At 40.5% G+C, this 23,360-nt stretch overlaps 3 protein-coding genes across 4 annotated transcripts; all 3 read left to right on the forward strand.

The window, feature by feature from the left end:
* Positions 1-744: 744 nt before the first annotated feature.
* Positions 745-5,519, forward strand: LOC138205943 (interleukin-17 receptor A). Its single transcript, XM_069162329.1, has 11 exons — positions 745-858; positions 991-1,012; positions 1,607-1,750; positions 1,951-2,063; positions 2,164-2,284; positions 2,749-2,796; positions 2,888-3,036; positions 3,147-3,221; positions 3,327-3,396; positions 3,864-3,959; positions 4,041-5,519. Exons 1-11 carry the CDS (start codon positions 745-747, stop codon positions 4,778-4,780), a joined length of 1,692 nt encoding a protein of 563 aa, XP_069018430.1. The 3' UTR covers positions 4,781-5,519.
* Positions 5,520-5,934: 415 nt separating this feature from the next.
* LOC138206665 (uncharacterized) lies at positions 5,935-12,486 on the forward strand. The gene is made up of 19 exons (XM_069163516.1): positions 5,935-6,025; positions 6,665-6,766; positions 6,868-6,982; positions 7,081-7,255; positions 7,397-7,508; positions 7,880-7,986; positions 8,153-8,279; positions 8,463-8,583; positions 8,754-8,839; positions 9,008-9,144; positions 9,243-9,302; positions 9,393-9,456; positions 9,562-9,656; positions 9,754-9,882; positions 10,702-10,816; positions 10,911-11,048; positions 11,231-11,397; positions 11,490-11,572; positions 11,737-12,486. The coding sequence occupies exons 2-19, from the start codon at positions 6,685-6,687 to the stop codon at positions 11,936-11,938; spliced, it is 2,115 nt and encodes a 704-aa protein (XP_069019617.1). The 5' UTR covers positions 5,935-6,025; positions 6,665-6,684; the 3' UTR covers positions 11,939-12,486.
* A 247-nt stretch (positions 12,487-12,733) lies between these two features.
* Positions 12,734-22,272, forward strand: cnot4a (CCR4-NOT transcription complex, subunit 4a). 2 transcript variants are annotated; one of them, XM_069162795.1, is made up of 13 exons: positions 12,734-12,976; positions 15,166-15,388; positions 15,713-15,910; positions 16,046-16,132; positions 16,559-16,660; positions 16,951-17,076; positions 17,160-17,284; positions 17,385-17,591; positions 17,693-17,750; positions 17,858-18,113; positions 18,477-18,977; positions 19,253-19,486; positions 20,286-22,272. In XM_069162795.1, the coding sequence occupies exons 2-13, from the start codon at positions 15,215-15,217 to the stop codon at positions 20,615-20,617; spliced, it is 2,400 nt and encodes a 799-aa protein (XP_069018896.1). In that variant the 5' UTR covers positions 12,734-12,976; positions 15,166-15,214; the 3' UTR covers positions 20,618-22,272. The 2 variants fall into 2 exon arrangements, with proteins under 2 accessions (XP_069018896.1, XP_069018897.1); XM_069162796.1 differs by having other exon boundaries at positions 15,214-15,388.
* The last annotated feature ends 1,088 nt before the right edge of the window (positions 22,273-23,360 follow it).

Genomic DNA, 23,360 nt, shown 5'->3' on the forward strand with positions numbered 1-23,360 from the left:
CCTCAAAATAGCAATTAAAGCTTTTGAACAAATTGTTTGTTGTTGCTGTTGTGAAGCAGTTTAACTCATCTTATAATGGCATAAATTATCTTGGACAACATTTCACTGAAAACTCATTTCGGGGCACCAAACTGTGATTCATGCGGTTTAAAACTCCTGATTATACATTTATCCACTGCTGCCCCCTAGTGACTCTTTGATGTTTTAACCCTCCTGTTGTCCTCGGGTCAAAATGCTGTGTTCAACCAAGTTCCATTTTATTTCTATATTTTTATATTTTTTTGGGATCATTGGTCATCATTCTTTAAAGAAACCCTCACAGCCTCCTTGTCACCAATGATCCCAAAAAATATGAAAATAAAATACAACTTGGTTGAACACAGCTGCGGGTCATTTTGACCCGAGGATAACAGGAGGGTTAAAGAGTTGGTTTGCTGTTGGTTTTAAGGTCTGGTCTACAGTTCAAACACACACTGCAATCACTTCTATTTGTCACATACTTACAGGAAACATGATTAAGATGGCTGTTTTTCAGTCTCTGCAATGTTATACAAACCACGTTTGACAAGACCTTCCTTCCTGTCTCAGATGTCAGTACCTGATAAAAAATGAAACACATCACATTGGCTGATATGAGCTTTCTGTTCGAGAAAACAAACTACTCCGCCATCTTTCCAAACCGAGTTGATTGTTTTATTTCTACTTCTTTCTTCTTTAAATTTGCCGTTTTTAAAGTGTTTCCACATGATTTATACAAGAATTATCCATCTTCCTTTTCTCTGTTTATATTTGACTGCTGGACTTGCATTGTTAAATTCTCTGAGGGTTTTGGACAAACGTCAGGACTGCAGCCAACAGGTGAGGACTTATTTATTACATATTTTTTGTTACATATTAATATACAAGCTGTCTTATAAAAGTTGATTGATGGGGATTTACAGTCAGAGCTTCATGAAGTCACATGTTTTGTTTTATCTTGTGTCTTTTAAGGGTCTTGACCACTGCAAAATTCGTAAGTATCTTATTTGTCAAATCAGTAGAATGAAGTTTGAATACTTACTTTACAGATAAAGAACAGCTGTTTCTTGTTGTTGTTTTTTTACATAGTTATTTCAAGTAAATTTCTAAAGTTTTATCTTTAAAATGTGCTTATTTGCCAAAAGTAAAAATTGTCATTTTGAAGTATTCCCCACCTCATTCTATATTATATTACCGGATTATATTTATTGAATACATCAATGTGCATGTCACTTTGTTGTTGCAGATAGTAAAGATAATTTAAATTGCTACATGTACTGCTTGGTAGGGCTTGATAAAATCTTATCTTAAACTGTAATAACATCATTTTTTTTATTGATTACATTTTCATCATTAATCTGAAACTGCCAAGTAACTATTTAAATTATCAGACAAATATAATATTTCCTTTTCGTAGCATTGTAGAGTAAGTACCAGGAAATTAAAATACATAAGCAAAGTATAAGTGCCTCAAAGTTATACTGAAGTACAGTGCTCAAGATAATATACTTTGCTTTCCACCACTGTGCATAACTACACATAATTCATTTGAAATATAATAATGTGGAAAATGTTCCCTAAATGTCAGATAACTGCTCGGACAAACGCATGGTGGCACATAGAAGTTATTCTCCCAACGGTGCAGAGTGGGTTCCTGAGCATGAAGAAGTCGGGATGGACAAACACAGGCTCTTTCCTGTTATGAATGTGTCATGGAGATTACAGCCTGATGGTGAGTCCTACTAAAATCTAAACCTCTGTGACTACAAAACACACTGTGTTCTTAATTTTAAAACTACAATATCATAAATGTGGCTCACATTCTGAAATGCAAAAGTATAATATGCAAACCAGTCAGTGTTTCCTCAAAGCCGAATAGAAAATAAGAGTTAGCAGCAGTCTTATAAAATATATCTTCTTTCGTGTCCACAGAATCCATCAAGACCCTTCGTGGATCACAGATAAATATTTTGGATAAAACCACAAATCAAAGCATCTGTGTGCAGTTTTCTTACAGTTTTGAAGAAGTCCTTAATCCAAACAGGGTAAAACAGGAGTATTATTTGTTTACTTAACTTTTGCGATTGCAGTGCTCACCAGTTTACACGCCGTACAGACGTCTACGATGTTGTTTGTCTTTATTAGTGGACGTTTTCCTTGGATGAAGTTGTGGTGGACCCTTGGCACACATACATGGTGTCAGTTGTGAATTTGCCAGAACCTGATATTGGAGATTTCATACTCACAAAACAAATTACCATCCCAGGTGAGTTACATCAAGATGTAGATTACTAGAGGCATGAGACATTTATCAAGCTGTTTTACTCACAGACCAAAAGAATGTTCAACAGGACTGCAACTAACAATTATATTTACTCTTAGTTAATGTCTGTGTTCATAAAGAACAGACAGATTGTTTTTTCAGTTAAACATCAGAAAACAGTGAATAATGCTGATCCCAATCTCATCAGATGTCTTTTCTGCACCTAACAGTACAAAAAACATCATTATAAAAGTTACCATAAATACAAGAGCAGAAGACCAGATTTTCGCTTGAAAATAACTGAATTAATTATCAGAATGGTTACTGTTTAATTTTGTGGAGATCAACTAATTAATTGTTGCAGCTCTTATTTTTATCTTCACTTTAAACATGTATTTACTGTTTAAGCAAGGTGACACTCAAGCCTTGAAATGATCTAATCTGTTTTCTGTAATATTTACTGTCAGGATGTGTTGACACGAGAATCCAGAAGTCCCAACTGTGTCTGGAAAATGGTGAATTTTACATTCTTTGCTTCTCTTGAATTTTAATGGCGTACTCAGGGAGAACCAGGACATTGTAGTGTGTGTGTTTTTGTCATTTTAGGGAGCCTGTGGAAGCCTCACATGTTTGCTGCTGTGTCAATTGCTAAAATGTTGTTCATCACTGTTGGGTTTGAGGCAGCGCAGTTTTCGGAGAGATACCAAGTATCCATCCACAACAGTGGTTCCCATTACTCAAGGAATGTCTCAAAGGTAGTCACGCTGAATATGTTGCCCTTATATGTCAACGATGACATGAATAACTTTATTTGACTGCTTGTTTAGAGGGAATACCTTAAACCAAAATGTATTTTGTCTTCTAGAAAAACAGAACATCACTGAACGTGACATTTGATTTTGGTCTGTGGCAACTCTCAACATGTGAAATTTTAATAATAGTAAGTTAGATTTTAGTTTAATGTACCAACCTTAACACTTTATGAAGTAATATCCCCTGTGCTGATAAAATGTCAAGAGCTCCTCTTTCTCTGCTTGTTTCAAAGATCCAACCATTTTTTGTGCAATGCAAAAATGACTGTTGGAGCCCCAACAAAACCATCGATTACTGCAAATGTAAGTACAACTTTTGACAATATCGTAGATTTTCAATGATCATGTGACATAAAACATACATTTGTGGATCTCAATCAGTGTTGGGAAGGTTACTTTTGAAGTGCCTGTGAATGGAGCCTGTCTCAGAAATTCCTAAGCAGTGAAATGATGTAAAGCAACAGAATAGATGCTCTATATGCAAGCTTTTTACAGAAAATAATATTTTCAGATAACCCATTTGTAATCACCAACATCTTGAATAGTAACAATTTAATAATTTAAGTACATATTTTTTCTTAATAACTAACTGATTATATCTATGTTCATTTTGTAATTTAATTACAGGTGACTAGTTACTCTTCAACACTGTTCTAAATCTTTTTTGCTCTTTGAATTTTTGCCTCTAAACTTAGAATAATATTTGAATCCACACTGTATTTGTAGCTGTATTTAGTTAATGATGTGTATTTCTTCTTCTTCTTTTTCAGATTATCCACAACGGACTTCAATTATAAAGATCACTGTGGGGCTGCTTGTCATCAGTAGCTGTCTTGGTTATTTACTGTGGAGAGCATCTCACAAAGGTTTGTCTTCTTTTATAAATGCACCACCTGGAACATGCAGCTTGAATAGATAAATAATAAGTGACTTCATTCGTCTCTCAGGTCCTCTGAACACATCTTCACCTGTTGCCGAAGAACAACCAGGAGTTTTTCAACTCCAAGAGAGGAGACGTGTCCTCATCATCTACTCCCTCGACCACCCTCTGTACAAAAATATTGTTCTCAAGCTTTGTGCCTTCATGGCAACCAAATGTGGTACTGAAGTGGTCCTGGATCTGCTGGATTCTACCAGACTGGGAGTGTTGGGAAAAATCCAGTGGTTGGACTGCCACAAACAGCAAGTAGAGAACTCTTCAGATAAGATATTAATCCTGTGCTCACGGGGGGTACAAGCCAAATGGAGAGCCATGTGTGGTGACAAGCAGGTTTTTCTGAGAGAGGACGCCCGTTCACCCACAGGCGACATGCTCACTCCATCCCTCAGCCTCATGGTCCCCCAGTTTATCTGCTCTGCGTCATTTAAAAATTACATTGTGGCTTACTTTCATGATGTTTGTTCTGAGGTGGATATTCCTTCACCTTTCAACATCACAGTGAGATACAAGCTAATGAAACAGTTTGAGGAGGTCTTCTTCAGAATCCTGGACACAGAAAAATATGAACCGGGCAGAGTGAAGCAAATCGAAGGACTTTCAGAGGACAAATACTACGAGTGCCCCTCAGGTAGAGCCTTGCGCGATGCTATAGAGGCTTTCCATGCATACCAGCTGGAGCATCCAAAGTGGTTTGAAGAGGAATTAATAGAAAGCTCAGAGTTGGAGGTTCAGGAGACCTCAGATTAACTCTATGTAAAAGAAAAAACATTCACAAACTTCTTAATAGAGTCAAACCAAGTCATCAAACATGTGAGAACACAAGAGAGTGGATTTACTGCGGACGAAACACAACTTTACACGTCTGAAAAGCTTCAAATGGGCTCCTCAGTTAAGTTAAACACTCTTTTTGTTGATGATGTGCCACTGGTTGGATAAAGTTGCAGGATCTTGAGATGCTCATGAAGAAGATGTTGTGAGATGACAAAAATATCAAGTGCATTAGTGCATCATTGGTTGTGTAGAATGGAAACAGAAAACTCATTAAAATATCACACCCTTGTTAATGTAAAAAATTACTTTTATGTGGACATTTTGTACGCAAACATTTATATTTAGTTGTAAATTTGTACAATATAGGCATGCTCTGTCTGTTCTTCAGTATTTTTCCGTATTGCATTCATTTTATTTGCTCAAGAGAATATCAGAGAAGTTTACACTGCAGAGATCTGTGCTTGATGCATGAGGGCTGTGTAAACACTGTTCTGGGTCAAAGTTCAGCCTTCTGGGCAAAGTTTGTAGTATTTTTGTAACAGTGGAAAAGGTAAGCGCTAAACTAATTTTGGAGACACTCTTTTTTAGATATATGTATGTGTATATAATGAACTGACAATATAATGTGCTGTAAACCTTTTAATATCTCAAAACATGAACACTGACTAAATATGGTCTTCCTTCTGTATTACAACATGCTTTTTACTGAAAATATTTGTTGAGAGACTTCAAATAGACTTTCTAATGGCTTTTGTTTTAGACGAGTTTTCAGATTTTTCTGTTTTAAGTGTATCTGTTTGTTTGTATTGACGAACAACGCCTCTATTTCTCTCAAGTATTCATTAGATTTTATAATAAAGGCAGTCTTTACAGATTTATAAAGTGAGTTTTACAGTATTGACTAAAATGTTTGGCTTTTTGCTTATTGTTGGATAAAACACATTGCTGACATTGTAATACATGGCAGCTAACAGTCTTTACGTAAATGCAGTGAAGTAGGAGGAAAATAAGAGACCCCTGCTCTGGAATTTGGGTGTCAATTTGTGAGAGTGCATGGCCCCAAAAAGGGGAGAGGGTGGTGGGAATTTGCCCCAACTAACTGGAGCAAAGAAAACCCTCACAATGGCTGAATAGAACTTGTGCCTTTCAGTGGCAGGAAACACACTGCAGGGGTGTGATACAAGTTGGGAGCCCATATGATTTTTCCTTCAAGAACCTGAGGTAAAGTTGTTCCTTATTTTAATTTTAATAAGCTTTTTTTTTTTTTTAAATAAAGCTTCGTTTGTCTCCACAGAATCTAAATTAGACATTCACATACCCACCAAATAAAAGTGTATGCTGTAACAGAAACAATCCTATAGTCCATTTTGAACATTAGGGTTTGCATTTCATTTTGAAGGGCTGTGAGGTTTCAGCTTTGATTGAGTCGTTGTGATGTCCTTATAGTAATTTTATGTTGTGTAGTTGTAATGTTTGAATGGATGCTTCGAAAGGGACTTGCAGAGGTGTTAGATGTTGTCTGTGGAGGGTTTTTTTTGGGGGGTTTTTTAATCAGCATTTTAGTGTTTAACCCTTTATACATTTAATTTAAATTTCTCTCAAAGCCGACGTTCTCTGTTTAGTCAGCATTACCAACAAACTATTCAATGATTAAGAAGTTTTAGTAGTAAGTAGTTTTTTTTAATAATTACCTTCTCTTGGTTGGGAGAAAATAGTGGACGGGGGAAGACTGATTGATCTCGTAGATCGGAATCAGTATCGGGTTGCAACAGTGAAAAACAATTGATTTACTCAAGTTGATTGTCAGAAGATGATCAGCTGACACTGCTTTCTTTACTAAAGTTTCTTCATGTTATCAAGGTTTCCCTCAAAATCTGAACATGATGAGGATCCTGAAGAGAGCTTCTGCCCTCATCCTGAGGAGAGGAGTTACAACTTATCAGAGCACACTGGGCAAAAAGGGTAAATGCACCATCTCATTATTCGTACCTCTTCCATTAAATATTTTACACAGTTCAGAGCAGATTGATGATAATAATGATTATTGTTGCTTTTTCTTTCAGATAGCCTCTTCAGAGTTCACCCATCTGTGTCGCAAGCGTTGGCAGAAAACAAACCAGTGGTTGCACTTGAGAGCACTATTATCACCCATGGCATGCCCTATCCTCTCAACCTAAGGTACCGTGAATGACCCTCAAATGTTAACAAACTCTGAAACCAAACTTTAATATTTGTTGTAACAAATCATAATGAGCATGAATGTTGTTTTCATTCAGGACAGCAAAGGAGGTGGAAGCCATTGTGCGAGCTGAAGGAGCCACTCCTGCCACAGTTGCCGTGATTGATGGTGAAGTTCATGTTGGACTGTCGTCAGAGGAGCTCGACCACCTCGCCCAGTGCAAGAGCTCCCTGAAGGTGTCACGACGTGATCTGCCCTATGTCATCAGCAAAGTGAGACTGCAACAGTTTGATCTCAAAATGATGTCTGTCTGACATGAATGTTGGTGTGATGACAGGGTCTCACCCACTTACCTGAGCTGCATTATTGTGGTGTTTTACATGCAATCCTGTATGGGTTTGTTGTTTTGTCAGAGCCTCTCTGGAGGAACAACAGTGTCAGCCACTATGATTGCAGCACACCGAGCTGGGATCCCAGTTTTTGTGACCGGGGGCATCGGAGGAGTTCACAGAGACGGAGAGAACAGTGAGCTCTTTCACACCTTGTTACACACACTGATACAAAAACTGACTGACTTTATATCTTTTCTCAAAGAGCCTTTCTAGGAGTAAACAAATGTGTAATTAGGTGGGTCTATTCAATACAAGTTGGATATGATGACTAAGGAAGAAGACTATGAACTAAAATGAGGGTGCCGAGCACCTGGGGGGTAAAAAACAACCCATCTGGTGACAGATTGTCTCCATGTGTAAGGACACTAAAAGTTTACCAGATTGTCTTGGTATATTAAAAAAGAATAAGTTGATATCATGATAACTCTTTATTTGGAGACTTTAATAATTATGTGAAGGGTTTACCATTATTTACCACTCTGACTAAAAGATTTTTCCTTCCAGGTCTGGACATCAGTGCAGATCTGACAGAGCTTGGAAGGACTCCCATTGCTGTTGTCTCTGCTGGGGTAAAGTCTATTCTGGACATCGGTCGCACACTGGAGTTCCTTGTAAGAATACTTACATCGTTTTTCCACAAAATCTACAGTAACAGATTAAACTCTATTCTTCAGCTCGTTAAATAAGTATGAGCATTCAATGGATCTTATTGGTTGAAATGCGTGACTTAAACTAAAATGTACATACCATTGATTACGTGTTATTTTATCTGATTAGGAGACACAGGGTGTCTGTGTAGCCACTTATGGAGCCTCAAACAATTTTCCAGCCTTCTTCTCTCCAGAAAGTGGATGCACTTCTGCGTACCACGTCTGTAACCCTGAAGAGGCCGCGAAACTCATTGGTATGTCAACATTTTTTCTTTAGCCTTAGCATAAGACTCACTGCTAATCATCACTTAATTTTGCCAAGTTCAGATCTAAGCAAATAGTATGCTTGGTACAAAATATTTTTAAGTCAGTATATATACTGTACAACAGGGTTGTCTTGATAGTTTTTGTTATTAGTCTGTTTTCGTGTCATGCAGCAAGCACTTTGTCGCTGGGTCTCCAAAGCGGTGTTCTGTTGGCGGTGCCCATCCCAGAGGAGCACGCAGCAGCAGGACAGCAGATAGAAGAAGCTATACAGGCTGCACTGACAGAGGCAAGGTACACAAAGTCTCTGTGGTATTGTTTTTTTGTTTCTGTTTTTTTTCTGTCTTCATGTTGCTTTCTCACCCGGCAGTTTTGGTTCAGAGATACTCGATCGGTGACATCAGCGGAAAATTTCTGTCTGGATGTCTGATTATCCTTTTCTGTTCACTTTTTGATTTCCCCAGTGATACAGGTGTCACAGGAAGAGATGTGACACCATTTATTCTTCAAAACGTCAATGAGCTGACTCGAGGAAAGTCCCTTCAGGCCAGTATCCTTCTATAAACATGAATTATTGAGAAGTTGTACAGTGAAGATGATCATGTCAATCAGTGAAAAGGCACAAGGAAGATGGCAGTGGTCTCTGAGGTGCGCTGTTGATGACTTTTGACCATCAATATGTTACAGCTAGACTGTCCTTAACACCTCACGTTTCAAGACATTGCTCTAATTCATAACAATGCTAAAGTTGGCAGCCAGATAGCCTGTGCACTATCAAAACAGATGAATGAGAAAACATTAAAAAGCAAAACTCATCTTCCTGGAAAACTCTCAAAGGACTCAGAATCAGATATTGTGAGTACGAACAAATATGATGGATTATTTTTTTGCAAATGCTGAAATACAGTCAAATATTGATACAAAAGAGCACGTATGATGGTGTTCTGTTGCAGGTTGTCATAGGAGGAATAAATGTCGATTTTATTGCCAAAGGAAAAACAAAAAGGCTTCATGTGAGTTTAATTTACAACAAAATTTATCCACAATACTGCAGAACAAGATGAAGCAGATTGACTTCTGAGAATACTTATCATCTCTTTCAGTTTGGACAGACAAACACAGGAAGTGTCTGTCAGTCGTTTGGCGGTGTAGGACGAAACATCGCTGGTTGTTTTTTTGGTTTTTTTTCCATCTGATTATGTACAAGCACGTTTTCATCAGTAGTTTCAATCTGATTGTCTTTCACTCATTTCTGTCATGCTTTCCTTCAAGACTCTCTGAGTAGATTAGGCCACAGACCGCTGTTCATCTCAGCTACAGGAGCTGATTCAAACAGTGATGCAGTGTTCAACTATTGTAAACACATGGTACATGAACATCAACAGTTGGTCATTACGAAGCACATGTTCAAATCTAGTTGCTCAGACATGCAAAAACGCATTTTTTTTTTCATGTTTTTGTAAGAACACAAGTGGTGTGGCCAGAATAGAAGAGCAAAGCACAGCAACTTACTGTGCCGTCATCACTGAGAGTGGAGAACTGAGTATCGGATTGGGGGACATGGACGTTCATCAGCAAATCACAGAGCAATATGTAAGTTCCACTGACAGACTGTTTGTTTTTAGTCAGACTAGTCTAGGATTTGGCGTCCACACCGTGTAAAATTGTGATCCTTTTGTCATTTCAAACCATAATTTGCCAAACAATTTATTGTATTCTGCTAAAACGATTGAGTTACCATAGTAATTTGTATTGTGATGGGAAACATCCACAATCCCCTCTCAGGTTTCATGGTGTGCACAAACACAAAACATCTACAGATAATGATAATAAATTAAGAAGGCAAGAGCCGAGTCATAGTGACAAAGCACATAATATGTGTTTGTGCTCATGTGACATGAAATAATGTAGTTTTCTTCTCTCTACTATGATATGGTACTAACTTCTATCATCTAAACAATTGTTAACTTATGTCTCCAGTCTGGGCTGTGTTACATTAAATCCATATTTATTTAAATTTAGTTAAATATTCTGGTGATGAAAGTCACTAATGGTTTGTCTCTGCTACATATTTCTGATTTTGTTCATGTTGTATTCCTTACTGAGACTCCTCAGATCTGACAATCAGTCCAACAACAATTCTATTGTTGCTCCAAGTCTGTGGACATGATTTACATTTTAAAATGTCAGTTTGAGCTTTAGGAAAGTTGGAAATGTGTTTTTTTGAATGTGTGATTCATTGGTAATGGCAATAATGTTTGGTTGCTGACCTCATCTGCTTTCTATTTTGTTGGATCATTTCAGAACTCCTATTGGACTTTTTCATGTCATTGTATTTTTTTGTGCACCTGTTCTTTTGAAAGGAGCTATGAAATAAACTCTTCATTCTGTCTTTGCATATCTTTTTTATAGGTGTCACAGTTTGAAAAGCCGCTTTCATCGGCCACTCTTGTGTGTCTCGATGGAAACATCCCCGTCTCCACCATTAACTATGTGTGTTCTGTTGCCAAAAAGCACAACATAAATGGTAAGCATGAAGAGATGGTCAGTAAATTATAATAACTGATTGTTGACAGAGGCTTTCATTGATTTTAATGCAATGCTATCCATGTGTGTAACAGTTTGGTATGAACCCACGGATTCAGAAAAGGCTTGTAAGCCTTTCCTTTCAGATGCCTGGAAGTCTCTGTCCTATTCCTCCCCAAACCTGGCAGAGTTGTGCACCATGAATAAAACACTGGGTGTTGAAACACCTGCAGGTATCTGTTCTTTTACTAGGATTTAGTGGTTCAACTGTAGACTTAGCCTACTTCTTGTTTTTTTTTTTTACTTGTTCATGCTATCAAAGACGAATTCACAGCCACAGTTGCTACGCCTAGAGTTCTTGTGAAGAATGCTAATAGTGTGATAATGGCTAAGGGTGAGGTTTTATGTTGTGCAGAGCTTCCCAGCACTCTCGATGAAATGCTGTGTATTGCTGTGGCTCTCTCACGCCCCCTTCTGGAGCATCTTCACTGTCTGGTGGTGACTCTTGGTGCGAATGGTGTGCTGCTGTGCGGAGAACACGATGCAGGGACAGTCAACCTGCAGCCAAAAAAACAGAAGAGGGTAAGGGCTGTCTTTACGTAAACTGAGAGTGACAGTGATGATTACTATAACAGTGAAAGTGGAAATGTCTTTTGCTGCACTTGCATTTGCAGAAGAGGCAGCTTTGTGCTCTCCACTACCCGGCATTGACTGTGACTCCAGAGGAGACAATGAATGTGTCAGGAGCAGGAGATAGGTGCTAAAACTTTACTTTCTCTTTCCTATTGAATGCTTCCCTTTTAATATCATTTTCCAAACTTCTTCCACTACAATTTCATTCACTGTACTTTTCTATGGCCTGTTTCTCTTATACAGCAAATCATATCTAAATACTCAAGCCAATTGTCAATCTGTTTGCAGTCTTGCAGGTGCCCTAATGGCAGGGATTCTCCAGGGGAAAGACACAGACAGCTGTGTTCGGATGGGGCTCCATGCTGCAAGGATGTCTCTGGCATCACAGCACCCCATCGCCCCAATACTCACCTTAGACTCTGTGGATCCCAACAAAGTCCAGAATCAGAACTGGCCCCAATCAGTCTTTATGTGGATAGATTCAAATTAAAATGTGTGTTTGATTTTCCAATATTTGTAACACGATTTTTGTGTAAACAGTGTGGAATATTGTGACTGAGTGAGAAGGTGACACATTTTCAAAATCTTAAATCCAATTTTGATCATTTTATATTGTTCTATAACAATTGATATCTTGCCAAAATACATAGGCTCTACATAGGTGTAACTCTGCCCTAAATGTTGTTTCATGATTGCAAATCCTTGCAAATAAATTATGCATGATTATAAAATCTAAGATGTTTTAATTTCTAGAGATATATTTTTTTTTAACAAGGAACATGACATTTTAAAAGTGGTAGTCATTTTACAACTTAAAAATGCACACATTACACATTAAATTAAGTATAGTTTATTTAAATTTGTATTTGGGTGGCATAGAAAGCAGTAAACTATTATCAACAAGTACTTCAATACAGTTGTCTTTTATCGCTATTATTATTTCATTATTGGATGTTTATTTTTGATGCATTATTTAATCAATCATTTGAAGTTTGTTGTCAGTCTGGAGCAATTATTACTACTGTCTACACTGCGGTATAATTAATAAAAATTTAAAAAATAAAAAAAAAAGTCATTCGTACTTTTTTAATCTACAAAATAATAACAAACTTGAGTTTTCCCAACACATTGGAGTAATATCTATGTATTTCTGAAACGTAGTGACGTAGCGGTATGAAGGCGAATAAAACACACACACACACACACACACACACACACACACACACACACACACACAAAAACGCGATTTCCCAGAAAGCATCTGTCCCTTCTGCGCAGACTCAGTGGCTCCGAGTACTTGCCCCGATCCCTCCTCCCTACTATAATGCTAGCTAAGATGGTGGTCTGAGCGTAAATTGTCTCCACAATACCAAGAAAAGAAAAAAGGGGGCAAAACATCTTTACAGCCTTTTAATTACAACGGAACAACACAACTACAGTTATCTAAGGTGACCGCTCGTAGATTTCTTTGCCATTTCAGACACGTCTGTCTCGCGGAGCCCCGCCGCCCGGTCCGGTCACTACCTCGGTAAGTAAGCGCTAACGCTAGCCGCGCCGCTAGCTGGGCTAGCCCGGGTCCATCCTCCGGTTTGTGTCCCGTCAAAAAAAAAAAAAGAACCGCTGCGGCTTTTTTTTTTCCTTCTCCCGGTTTTATTGGTTTTATTCCCCCCCCGAGGTGTCCGGATCGCTGTCCGTGCGCTCGTCACGCCGTCAAAGCAGGTTTGTTTACAAAGCGCCGACCCCCCCAAAAAAACTCGCTGCTAGCTTCCGCCGCGCAGGCCGCTCCGGCTGGTGTTAGCATTGCTAGCCGCGGTTAGCATCTCGTCCAGCAGCTTCGAGCTGTCACTTTTATAAAAAATAAAAAAAATTAAAAAGCGGCAGAAAACCGTCGCGTCACTTTGTTTTAAATCCCCCCCCCGGACGTCAGCACGAAGTGAACGTTCACGTGTTGTTTGTGTGTTTGTGTTGTTTTGTTTGCGGTTAAACTCGCAGCGGTCCGGAGCTACGAGCTAACGTTAGCTCACGTTAGCTCGTAGCTCCGCGCCGGTCAGATAACATGTCAACGTTACGAGCAGATAAAGTTACATGTTCACGGTGATCGTCACGTCCGTCCTCCTCTTACACGCGACAGTTTATTATCTATTATAAATGTTTGGTGTTTCTCGTTTGACTCAGTCGGCTTTTTTTTTTTTTTTTTTTTTTTTTTTTTTTTTTTTTTAATCGTTTTTTTTTTTTTTTTTTTTTTTTTTTTTGTGTGTGTCACTGAGTTTTCCAGCTGTGGTGTCTACAGGAGAAGCAGGTTGCCGTTTCACCGCGTTTCGTTTGTAAATAAACGCGCTTTGTTGTATTTTCCCTCTTTAACGTCCATCATGACGTGTCAAATACCGACAGGAGTCCGCAGCTCGTCTTCACTTCTTGTGTTCAGCTCCTGGTTTGTGTGTGTTTTTTTTAAAGATGAACAAAATCATCAGTCGATGGCACACCTTAGCGAGGACTAATGCAACCACAACACAAAGACTGGCACCCGATCTGGTGGATGGGCGAGAGGGAACATAGTCAATTTATCACAATATTTGTTTTGAAGAAATACTTTGATATCGATTTTGAAAGATACCATAGGGATGAGTATTGGTGCATTTTACAAAAAATATTCACATTGTGAGGTTTTTTTTTTTTTTTTTTAATTTTTTTTTTATTCCAGCATTTAAAACCAGGAAAAGACAACATATGTGGTGTCGTGTCCAAATATCAATATTTCATCCGGCCCTAAACCAATCCTACCTCCGTGATGGTTGAGTTTTTCCTCATGTCTCTCCTATGATCATCTTTTCAAGGTGAGATCAATCACAGGTTCCCCAGAGCCCGAGATGACACATTCAGATAGCCTTGATTTGTTCAACCAGTTGTCCTCAACTCAAAAATATAAAGTATACTGTTCTGGAGGATTAACAAAACCATCAAATATGCACACTTAATGTATGTGCTTTTAACATTTCAAATGCCAAATCAGAGCCACTAATAAAAAAAAAAAAGAGAAACCTGCACCTATTCTGGCAATCTTGTCATGGTATTTTTTTTATTTTTTTTTTGCTATAAAAAGATATCATAAATACTTAAATAAAACGTTAGGATGAACAGTCATCTAAGTGACAATACGTTACATTTGTAACTTTAGTTTTGTAAAAAATGGTTCAAATGATGGATTAATAAGTAAAATACGAGCTGATGAATGTTCCAGGGATCTTTTTTTTTTTCATCTTGGAAATGTGCTGAGAATGATTTCTGATATCTAATCTACCTTTGTTGGTCAAAATGTTAGAAACAGCTCTGTGTGCAGCACAGCGCAATTCAACTGCACCACAAACTACAGTCTCCTCAGAAGAAACACCGCTTTTAAATCCCGGCCTATAAAAGATGTCATTAAAAATAAACCATTATAATCTTCATTAAAGATGCTAGGTGGACCGAATACACTGGCAACTAATTGCAGTGCTTCCTCCGCTGATGAACAGGTACAACTTTGAACAAAAGATATTTATATACTTTGATTTTGGTGTGTTCGGTGTCTGATATTGCGGCCTTAGTGGTCAGAAAAGTTATTTCCTGAGCCTAAAGCATCCTGCTATTACGTACGTGTGGAGGCGACGAGTTTTGTTTGTTTATTTCCACTTGGTTCTGAATGGAGCTTTTACACTCAGCTTTTGTATGTTTTCGTAGCCCTGTGCTCTGTGACCAGCTTCAGTACTCACCCTTGCTGCGCCATAGGATGTCCCACAGCCCTGAAATGAAGGACGACCCCATGGAGTGCCCTCTGTGCATGGAGCCACTGGAGATTGATGACGTCAACTTCTTTCCCTGCACCTGTGGCTACCAGATCTGCCGCTTCTGTTGGCACCGCATCCGCACAGATGAGAATGGCCTCTGCCCCGCCTGCAGAAAGGTGAGGCGAAGACGGGATGGATGTGATACACAAACATTCGTCAGGAGGGCGGAGGGCAGAGATGCTGATGCTAAGTGTTAAAATGCTAATATTAGAACAGAATTATCTTTTCATCCACCCCCCCCCCCTTTAAATGATCTGGTTTGAGTTCATTATAATTTACAGTTTCACATTTTTCAGTCCCTGCAGTTTGGCGAGTGAAGCCTGCTGATCAACCACATTGACAACTAAAGTTGTCAGTTACACACTGTCCTTTGTAACGGCAGATCATTTAGAGTAGGGGGGGGCACTTTTTGACACGGTGGATATCTCCGTTCTTAACAGCCGTACCCAGAGGACCCTGCTGTGTACAAGCCTCTGTCACAGGAGGAGATCCAAAGGATAAAGAATGAAAAGAAGCAGAAACAGAACGAGAAGAAGCAGAAGGTGACAGAAAACCGCAAGCATCTGGCCAGTGTCCGAGTGGTCCAGAGAAACCTGGTGTTTGTGGTGGGGCTCTCGCAGCGACTCGCCGACCCGGAGGTGAGGACAATGTCACCACTAACGAGCTCGGTGACTTATGCTACCTGTGACACTGGAGCGTAATAGTGTCTGTAAGGCCTCATCATTTACCCAAAACTTCATAACATTTATTCTCCTTTCGTATTTTACCCACAGGTCCTAAAACGACCAGAGTATTTCGGGAGGTTTGGGAAAATCCATAAAGTGGTAATCAACAATAGCACATCTTATGCAGGTTCACAGGTGAGACGGGTGGTTTAGTTTATGAATACTAAAAGAACTTAATATTGTGGGTTTTTTTTTTTTTAATTGATGAACCATTTGTCAGTTATCCATTGCCAGGAGTTTCCTGCAGTTTCATATCCAACAAACAAGATTTATTTGCTTTCTTAGTAAATGCCAGGACATCAGTTACATATATTTTCTGCATTATGAATTTTTTTTTTTTTTTTTACTTACAAAAATAAATAATGCACTTCTTGAAAGATATTTTTAATATCTTTCATTAAAACGTTCACAAATTATCAAACATGCAATCAGTTACTAAACATGTAATAAATGATTAATGAAAGTAATTGTCCCACGCAATAGAGAGCTTGTACAAGTAATTACCCAGCTACAGTAGATCTATTTGACTTGTATGTTTACTTTAATTATCTGTTGTTTCAGGGGCCTAGCGCCAGCGCTTATGTCACTTACATCCGCTCTGAAGATGCTCTAAGAGCAATACAGTGTGTGAACAATGTGGTCGTTGATGGCAGAACACTCAAGGTGAGAAGTTAACAACAATCATTTTGTTAATTTTTATTTATGCCTTAAGTGTTGATCTTGTAAATAGTTATGATTCCATGCTTTATTTGCAGAAATGGGATAAATTGATTGTTTATTTTTATTCCTGTTCCCTGCTGTTGATCAGATACAAACATCACGATATAAAACAAAGTAGAATCTGTAGGATTAAACCGAGGAAATCAAAAAGCCCTTGAAAATGAATCTTGATTCTTTTGTACAAATTTTCTCATCATTTTCTGAAAGCTTCTATTTCTGTCCTTCTCTTACAGGCTTCTTTAGGCACAACAAAGTACTGCAGTTACTTCCTTAAAAGTATGCAGTGTCCCAAACCTGATTGTATGTATCTACATGAGTTGGGGGATGAAGCAGCTAGCTTTACTAAAGAGGAGATGCAGGTAAAATCTCTCTTACAATGAAAAAAGAATTGGTTTTGGTTAAAGGCTTCATATTGATTCATGATGTCTTTTTTTTTTTTTAGGCGGGGAAACATCAAGAGTATGAGCAGAAACTCCTCCAAGACCTCTATAAAATTAACCCAAGCTTTCTACAACCCCCAGCATGTGGAACAGAGAAGTCAAAGAGTAAATCCAACTCCACACAGAGGTGGTTTTTACTTTCTTTTGTTCTGTTGTTCATATTTTTACTTCCACAGTGGAGCTTAATCACAGTTTGAACGTTTGATTTTCCTCCTGCTTTGTAACAGAACCAACAATAGCAATGGTAAAGATGGGTGGCCAACACTGTCAGGACATAACAAACTGGCCAACGGGCTTTCAGAAGACCGGAAGTCCCCTCCGCTGCTAGACTATCTAGACCAAGAAGTTAATGCTTCAGATGGGCTAGAAACAGAGCTGGGTCCTGGCCAGCGTACTGCCTTGTCCCCCTTCTCCTCCAACTGCGACAGTAACAGGTAAAACGAAAACAAGCTACGCTTTCTTCAAGAAACTAATTGTGTGTATTTTCTACAATCTGTATTTTCTGTTGATGTATCTGTACATTTTCTACCTGCAGTCCCAGCGACAAACCTCCAGAGTCAATCAGTATGGTAAATGGAGAGACTTTACAACAGGTAAAACAACCTTAACCAACCTGCGGAGTTAGTTTGGTTCAAATGAAATCAAGATGAATCCAGTCTGTGAAAGTCTCATAAACATTTGTTCTTCTCTTCTCTTGTAGATACCCAACAGTGACTCCCCCTCCCCTCCCCCGGGGTTAACCAAGCCCAGTCTGGTGGTGCCCATCAGCATGTCAGACCTCACAGCCCGTTCGCCCTTCGAGGGTGCGGCGGCAGAGTCACAGTCACTCTTTTCAGACAACAGTAACTTCAGACATCCTAACCCTCTCCCTGCCGGCCTGCCCCCCTTCCCAAACTCCCCCCGCGGCAGTTCTGACTGGCCCATGACCCCCGAACCACAGAGCCTCTTCACATCAGGTATCGTGAAGATTTGACTTTAGATTTCATTTTGTTTGACCTTCAAACACCTATTGAATTGTGTTTTATAAACTGTGATGCCACCAAGTCACACATGCCATATGTTGATCTGCAGCTGCTTTATTTGGAACATTTGTATTATGCACACTGTGACCATTTGACTGCTGCAGAAGATATAAATAATAACTAGAAAAGTGCCAAAAATGTAAACAGAACTTGCAGACTAATCTATGAAAAGAGCTGCCCAAGTTAAAAGTATATGAAAACTTTGTTCCATTTACAAATTTTGTAGTTTTTACTTAATGGATTTCAAAGAGTTGTGAAGCTCCAGTACTTATCTTTTTTTTCCTCCCCTCCTCACAGACACAATACCAGTGTCTTCCTCCACAGACTGGCAGGCCGCCTTTGGCTTTGGCTCGTCCAGCAAGCAGCAGGATGACGACCTGGGCTTTGATCCCTTCGACGTTACCCGCAAGGCTTTGGCCGACCTGATAGAGAAGGAGCTGTCAGTGCAGGATCAGAGCCCTTCGTCCCCAGGGCCTCTGACCCAGGGAAGCAGCCACGGTCCCAGCCTGCTGCCCTCCAACCCGAACCCCAGCGCCTCCCACCACTTCCCCAGTGGTCTGCCACGCCTCCCCCAGCTCCACCACAGGGCCATCTACAGCTCCTTCAGTTTCCCCGGCAGTCACAACAGCCAGGCCAGTCAGCAGCAGCCAGCCGCCAGACACCCCTGGATGGGCGTCCCGACACGAAATAACCTCACACACTTGAACCACTCAGCCAGTGCTGCCTCACACAGTAATTTCCTGGACCTGAATCTGCCCCCTCAGCACAACACAGGGCTGGGAGGGATCCCAATCTCAGGTACCAGACAGCCGGGTCTCCGTGGCACCTTTCTGTGTCCCGTGGAAGCAGTGCATGTTAAAACAGAGATTAGATGTGCCACATAATGAAGTCATTCAATATTACAGCGTGTGTACACTGCCACGGAGCATCATGATACGGGTTTTGATTAGCTGCTATTGATTTTTTACAGAGGGATCAAAAATGCCTGTAGATGCAGTTCTGCCGTTGACCACTAGTCTGTGATCTGAACACCTGAGGAACTGACGCACGTGTTTTCCTCTGCTCTCCTGCAGAAAACAGTGGCTCTATAGACGGCTTAAATGTGAAAGAGTGGCAGGACGGCCTGAGAGCTCTCCTCCCCAACATCAATATCAACTTCGGGGGCCTCCCAAACTCCTCTTCCTCTTCATCCTCCTCATCCTCCAACAGTGTTAACCACATCGGTGGGCCGCCAGGGCCGGCAGGCATCTCACACAGCCTGAGCTGGGACGGCACAGCCAGTTGGATGGACCCTGCTATCATTACAGGTAGAAAACCAATCCAGCAGTAACAGATTAACATCTTCATCAAGCAAAAATTCAAAATGCTTGCTGATTTCAGCTTCTGTTTTTCTGTCACGGTACACTTAATTCACGCTGAAAATAAGTGTTATCTCTTTATTGATGATTGTCAATCAATTGCTCACTCAGTAAAAACATCAGAAAAGAGAAAATAATTACAATTATAGTCCAACTTGATGTCTTCAAATTGCTTTTATGTACAGTGTACTATTAAAACCCCAACAATATCCTGTCTCCAATAATAATAATAATAATAATAATAATAATAACAATAGACAAGGACTGTCTTAAAACTTAAAATTAACCAAAAGGTCATGAACAGATCAACTGGTAATGAAAATAACTGTTAGTTTCAGCCTCATTTGTGTGAAAACCTTCCCAGTTGTTACGTCAAAAGGAAGCAGATAGAGGAGGTGTTTTACCAGTTGTGGATGAAACGTGTGTTAATGTGAACCACGCTTCCAAAGACGGCTGTCGTTCGTCACCTTTTTGTCTTGAAAACCCTGAAACTGAAGTTATGTTTGTTTTGTTTTTTTCCATCATTCCTCGAATGTCCCCGCGGCTCGTTGGATGCTCCCCGTGCAATACACACCGAGTACTTCAGCAGAAACAAACACTGAATATGTTTTTGAAAAGTCTGCTTCTAAAAAGGCCTAACGATTAGCTTCACTGAAGTTTTGTTGTAAGAGAGTCTCTCTTGTATTTTTGTCATCACACATCTCTCTTGTGACCCCCCCGTTTCACCCTCCCTCCCTCCCTCCTGCAGGCATCCCGGCCTCAGCAGGCAGCAGTTTAGACTGTCTCCAGGACGACAACCCACCACACTGGCTCAAATCCCTGCAGGCGCTCACAGAGATGGACGGACCTGCCAGTTCGGCGGTGCCCACTCCCCAGCCCCTCCACAGCGGCCTCCTCGACGCCCACCTCCCCCTCCACCACAGAGCCGCCGGCGGCTGGGCTCCCTACCTGCCCCCCCCTCCCACAGCCAACCCCGCCAGCCAGTTCCACTCCCCTCCCCCAGGCTTCCAGACCGCCTTCAGACCCCCGGGACAGCCCGCCACAGAGCTGCTACAGAGTGCCGCTGTGGACCGCCACTGAACACAGACTACAGCAGACACCCATCCATTCCCCCACTACCACTTTATACCTATTCATCCTGTACCCCGCTCCCTCCCCCCTCCCCCCTCCCCAACGCAATACACACCAATCTGCAGAGTATGAAAAATTAACAAAGTAACAAACATGCTTTCTTCTTTTTCTCTTCCTCCTTCCTTTTTGTCTACTACGAAGGCCTAACTTGTTTCTGTTTTTGTTTGTGGCGCACAAGTTATCAGTACCCTTTGTCTGCTGCCATCACCACTCCTTAGACCTAGTTCTGGGCGTAACATGGGATTCATTGTGTAGCTTAAAGTTAATGGAGAGCACAAGAATCAGTATAGCATCGAGCGCCCAGTGGTGACACAAGAGTTAACTCCACAAACTGGCAAAGAAACAAATTAGCTTAAGTGAGGTCTTCTTAAAAGTAACTAATGATTAAGCATGAAACAACATTTGTGTTTTTGAAAGTTGAAGTCATGATTAGTGTTCGAGGAATGAAGCAAGCTGTGAATCTGCTCTTTGAAGCTTTGCCCCAAAGACCCTCATCCTCCCCATTTTAACAGGAGACTGTGAAACGGTTAACCCTTACAGCTGTGTTGTGAATAAGGCACTGCGCGGGACAGAGAGAGAGCGAGGGGGGGGGAGGTCGGCACTTCGCTTTTTCTTTTTTTTTTTAAGAGTGGGTTATCAAAAACAACAAAAGGAAGCTGAGATTCGGTTAGTAGAGAGTGAATGCAGATGACGCTGGGGAGTTGAGGGCACAGGCTATGCATGGGCTCCCTGTTAGGTAGGGACACAAATGGCCTTCTTAAAAGAGGCCACTTGGCTCACGTTCTCTTTGGTGGGGGGCTCCCACTGGCCCCATCCCGCCGGAGGGAAAAATTTTGCTGAACCTCTGTATCAGAGGATAGAGCACTGCCTAACCGCAGGGAGCCAGGGCAGTGGGAGATAGTGGCACACATCCTGAGCACTAGGGTTAGACTCTTACTCACAGTGCCACTGTGTGGTACCTACAATAGCTAGCCCTAACATGGACAGCCACCACGGTGACAGGACAATGACTAGATGGATGAGGATACGTCAAAAGTACTAATGAGGGGTAGTAAAAGGGTTGAACGGCTCCCTTTGTTCGACCCACGAGGGCTTAAACGAGGCCTTAACATGGACAGATGAGCGAAAGGAGTTGGGAGTGATTGGAAGGGGAGCGTCGATGACCGCTGAAAAATATGCAATATTGTATGTGACTTCGGCAACTGTATGTGAGTTTGTGTCACAAAAGGAAGGTGCTGCAAGACGATACCAAGTACTGTAGTAGTGATTTTAAGGAGCTCTCAGCCTCTCCGACCACCGCCTTTTTTTTCTTTTTGAAGTCTTAATTCTGATCCGTGTTCGCTCTCTCTCTCTCTCTTTCTCTCTCTCTTAACCCCCCTCCCTCCCTTTCCCCCCCCCCACCCCCCCCCCCCCCCCCCTCCTGCTGTTCCCTATGTAACAGTATTCACAAAATGAACAAAGTCATCCAGGAGAAACCAACACAGTCATACAATGGGTTTTAACATGATGTTGCGAGGAAAAAAAATAAACAAATTAGAGGCGCCTAAAGGAAGTGAACTGTCCTCTGCAGGTCTGGAAAAATGAACCTTAAATAAAACTGAAAACTCAAAGCTGGTGTTTGTCTGCTGTTGTGTTCGCACCACCCCGATTCAGACAATCAAACTTTTTAAGTTCTCACTACCATACTGTACATAAATGCCACAGTGCTATCAGGGAGCTCACCATGAATCCTCCTCGTTTCTCATTCTGATGTCTTCCACTAGGGGGCAGATCACTTTCTGTCAGTGACTAAGCTCTGCAGTCAAACTTCAGTCGAGCACACAAGGTGACACAGAATGACACCGACACAACAATTTTGCAGACGCCGTTTTTTCCCACTAAAAAAAAAAAAAAAACGAGAGAAGCGTTTGCCGTGCATATCAAATAACTCAACGCGGATAAGAATGATCCTCAATTCCATCTTTCAGTGCCAGGCGTTTGTCTTGTCAGTGGAGAAGTGCTGCTGGGAGCAGAGCATGTGCACGAACCCGCTGTCCTTCAGTTTGCAGGTCTTTGCACTGTCCCGGTCAATGCAGCAGCAGATACCTGCAGCAGAGAGGAGGAGAACAGTCGATACTCACGTAGTGGCTCTGCTATTTGTGCAGTTGGTTAACTCGCTCTGCTGCCTCTTTATATATTATTTACTATTAATATCATTTGTGTGGGAGACCAGACGTGTGAGTTGAACTAAAAAAAAATGTATCCTTATCATTTAATTTTCAGATTGTTTTCCTTTTTGATTAATTGTGGGAATAAATCTGTTTCCCAGGGCCAAGGTGTTACCTCTACCTTCAGCCCCCCCCCCCCCCCCCCCCAAAAAAAAAAAATTATAATAAAAGAAGCTGTTTAGACCACACTATAATGTGGAAATAAATTAGACCAATACATCACCCCGTATTAGGTTTTTGCAAATATGAGTTTTGGTGTGTGTGTCCCAACAATTCACAAGAAATGCCAGTATTGAAATATCAAACTAAGTTTGAAAGAAAATGGTCAAAAGTTTGTTTTTACACAAACAAATGTCAAGTTGTTTTTAATCCAAGAGATTTGTATGAAGATTGTTTTTCTTGAAAAGATCCCAGAAGCATTAAATTCGGTTTCCAGTGAGTATCAAACATCTTTAATTTTCAGAAGTTTTGAGCAGTTTCTGTTT

Source organism: Embiotoca jacksoni, unplaced genomic scaffold, assembly GCF_022577435.1.
Source record: "Embiotoca jacksoni isolate LCO1_2020_lvr unplaced genomic scaffold, fEmbJac1.0.p SCAF_3, whole genome shotgun sequence".
Classification (NCBI taxonomy): domain Eukaryota; kingdom Metazoa; phylum Chordata; class Actinopteri; family Embiotocidae; genus Embiotoca; species Embiotoca jacksoni.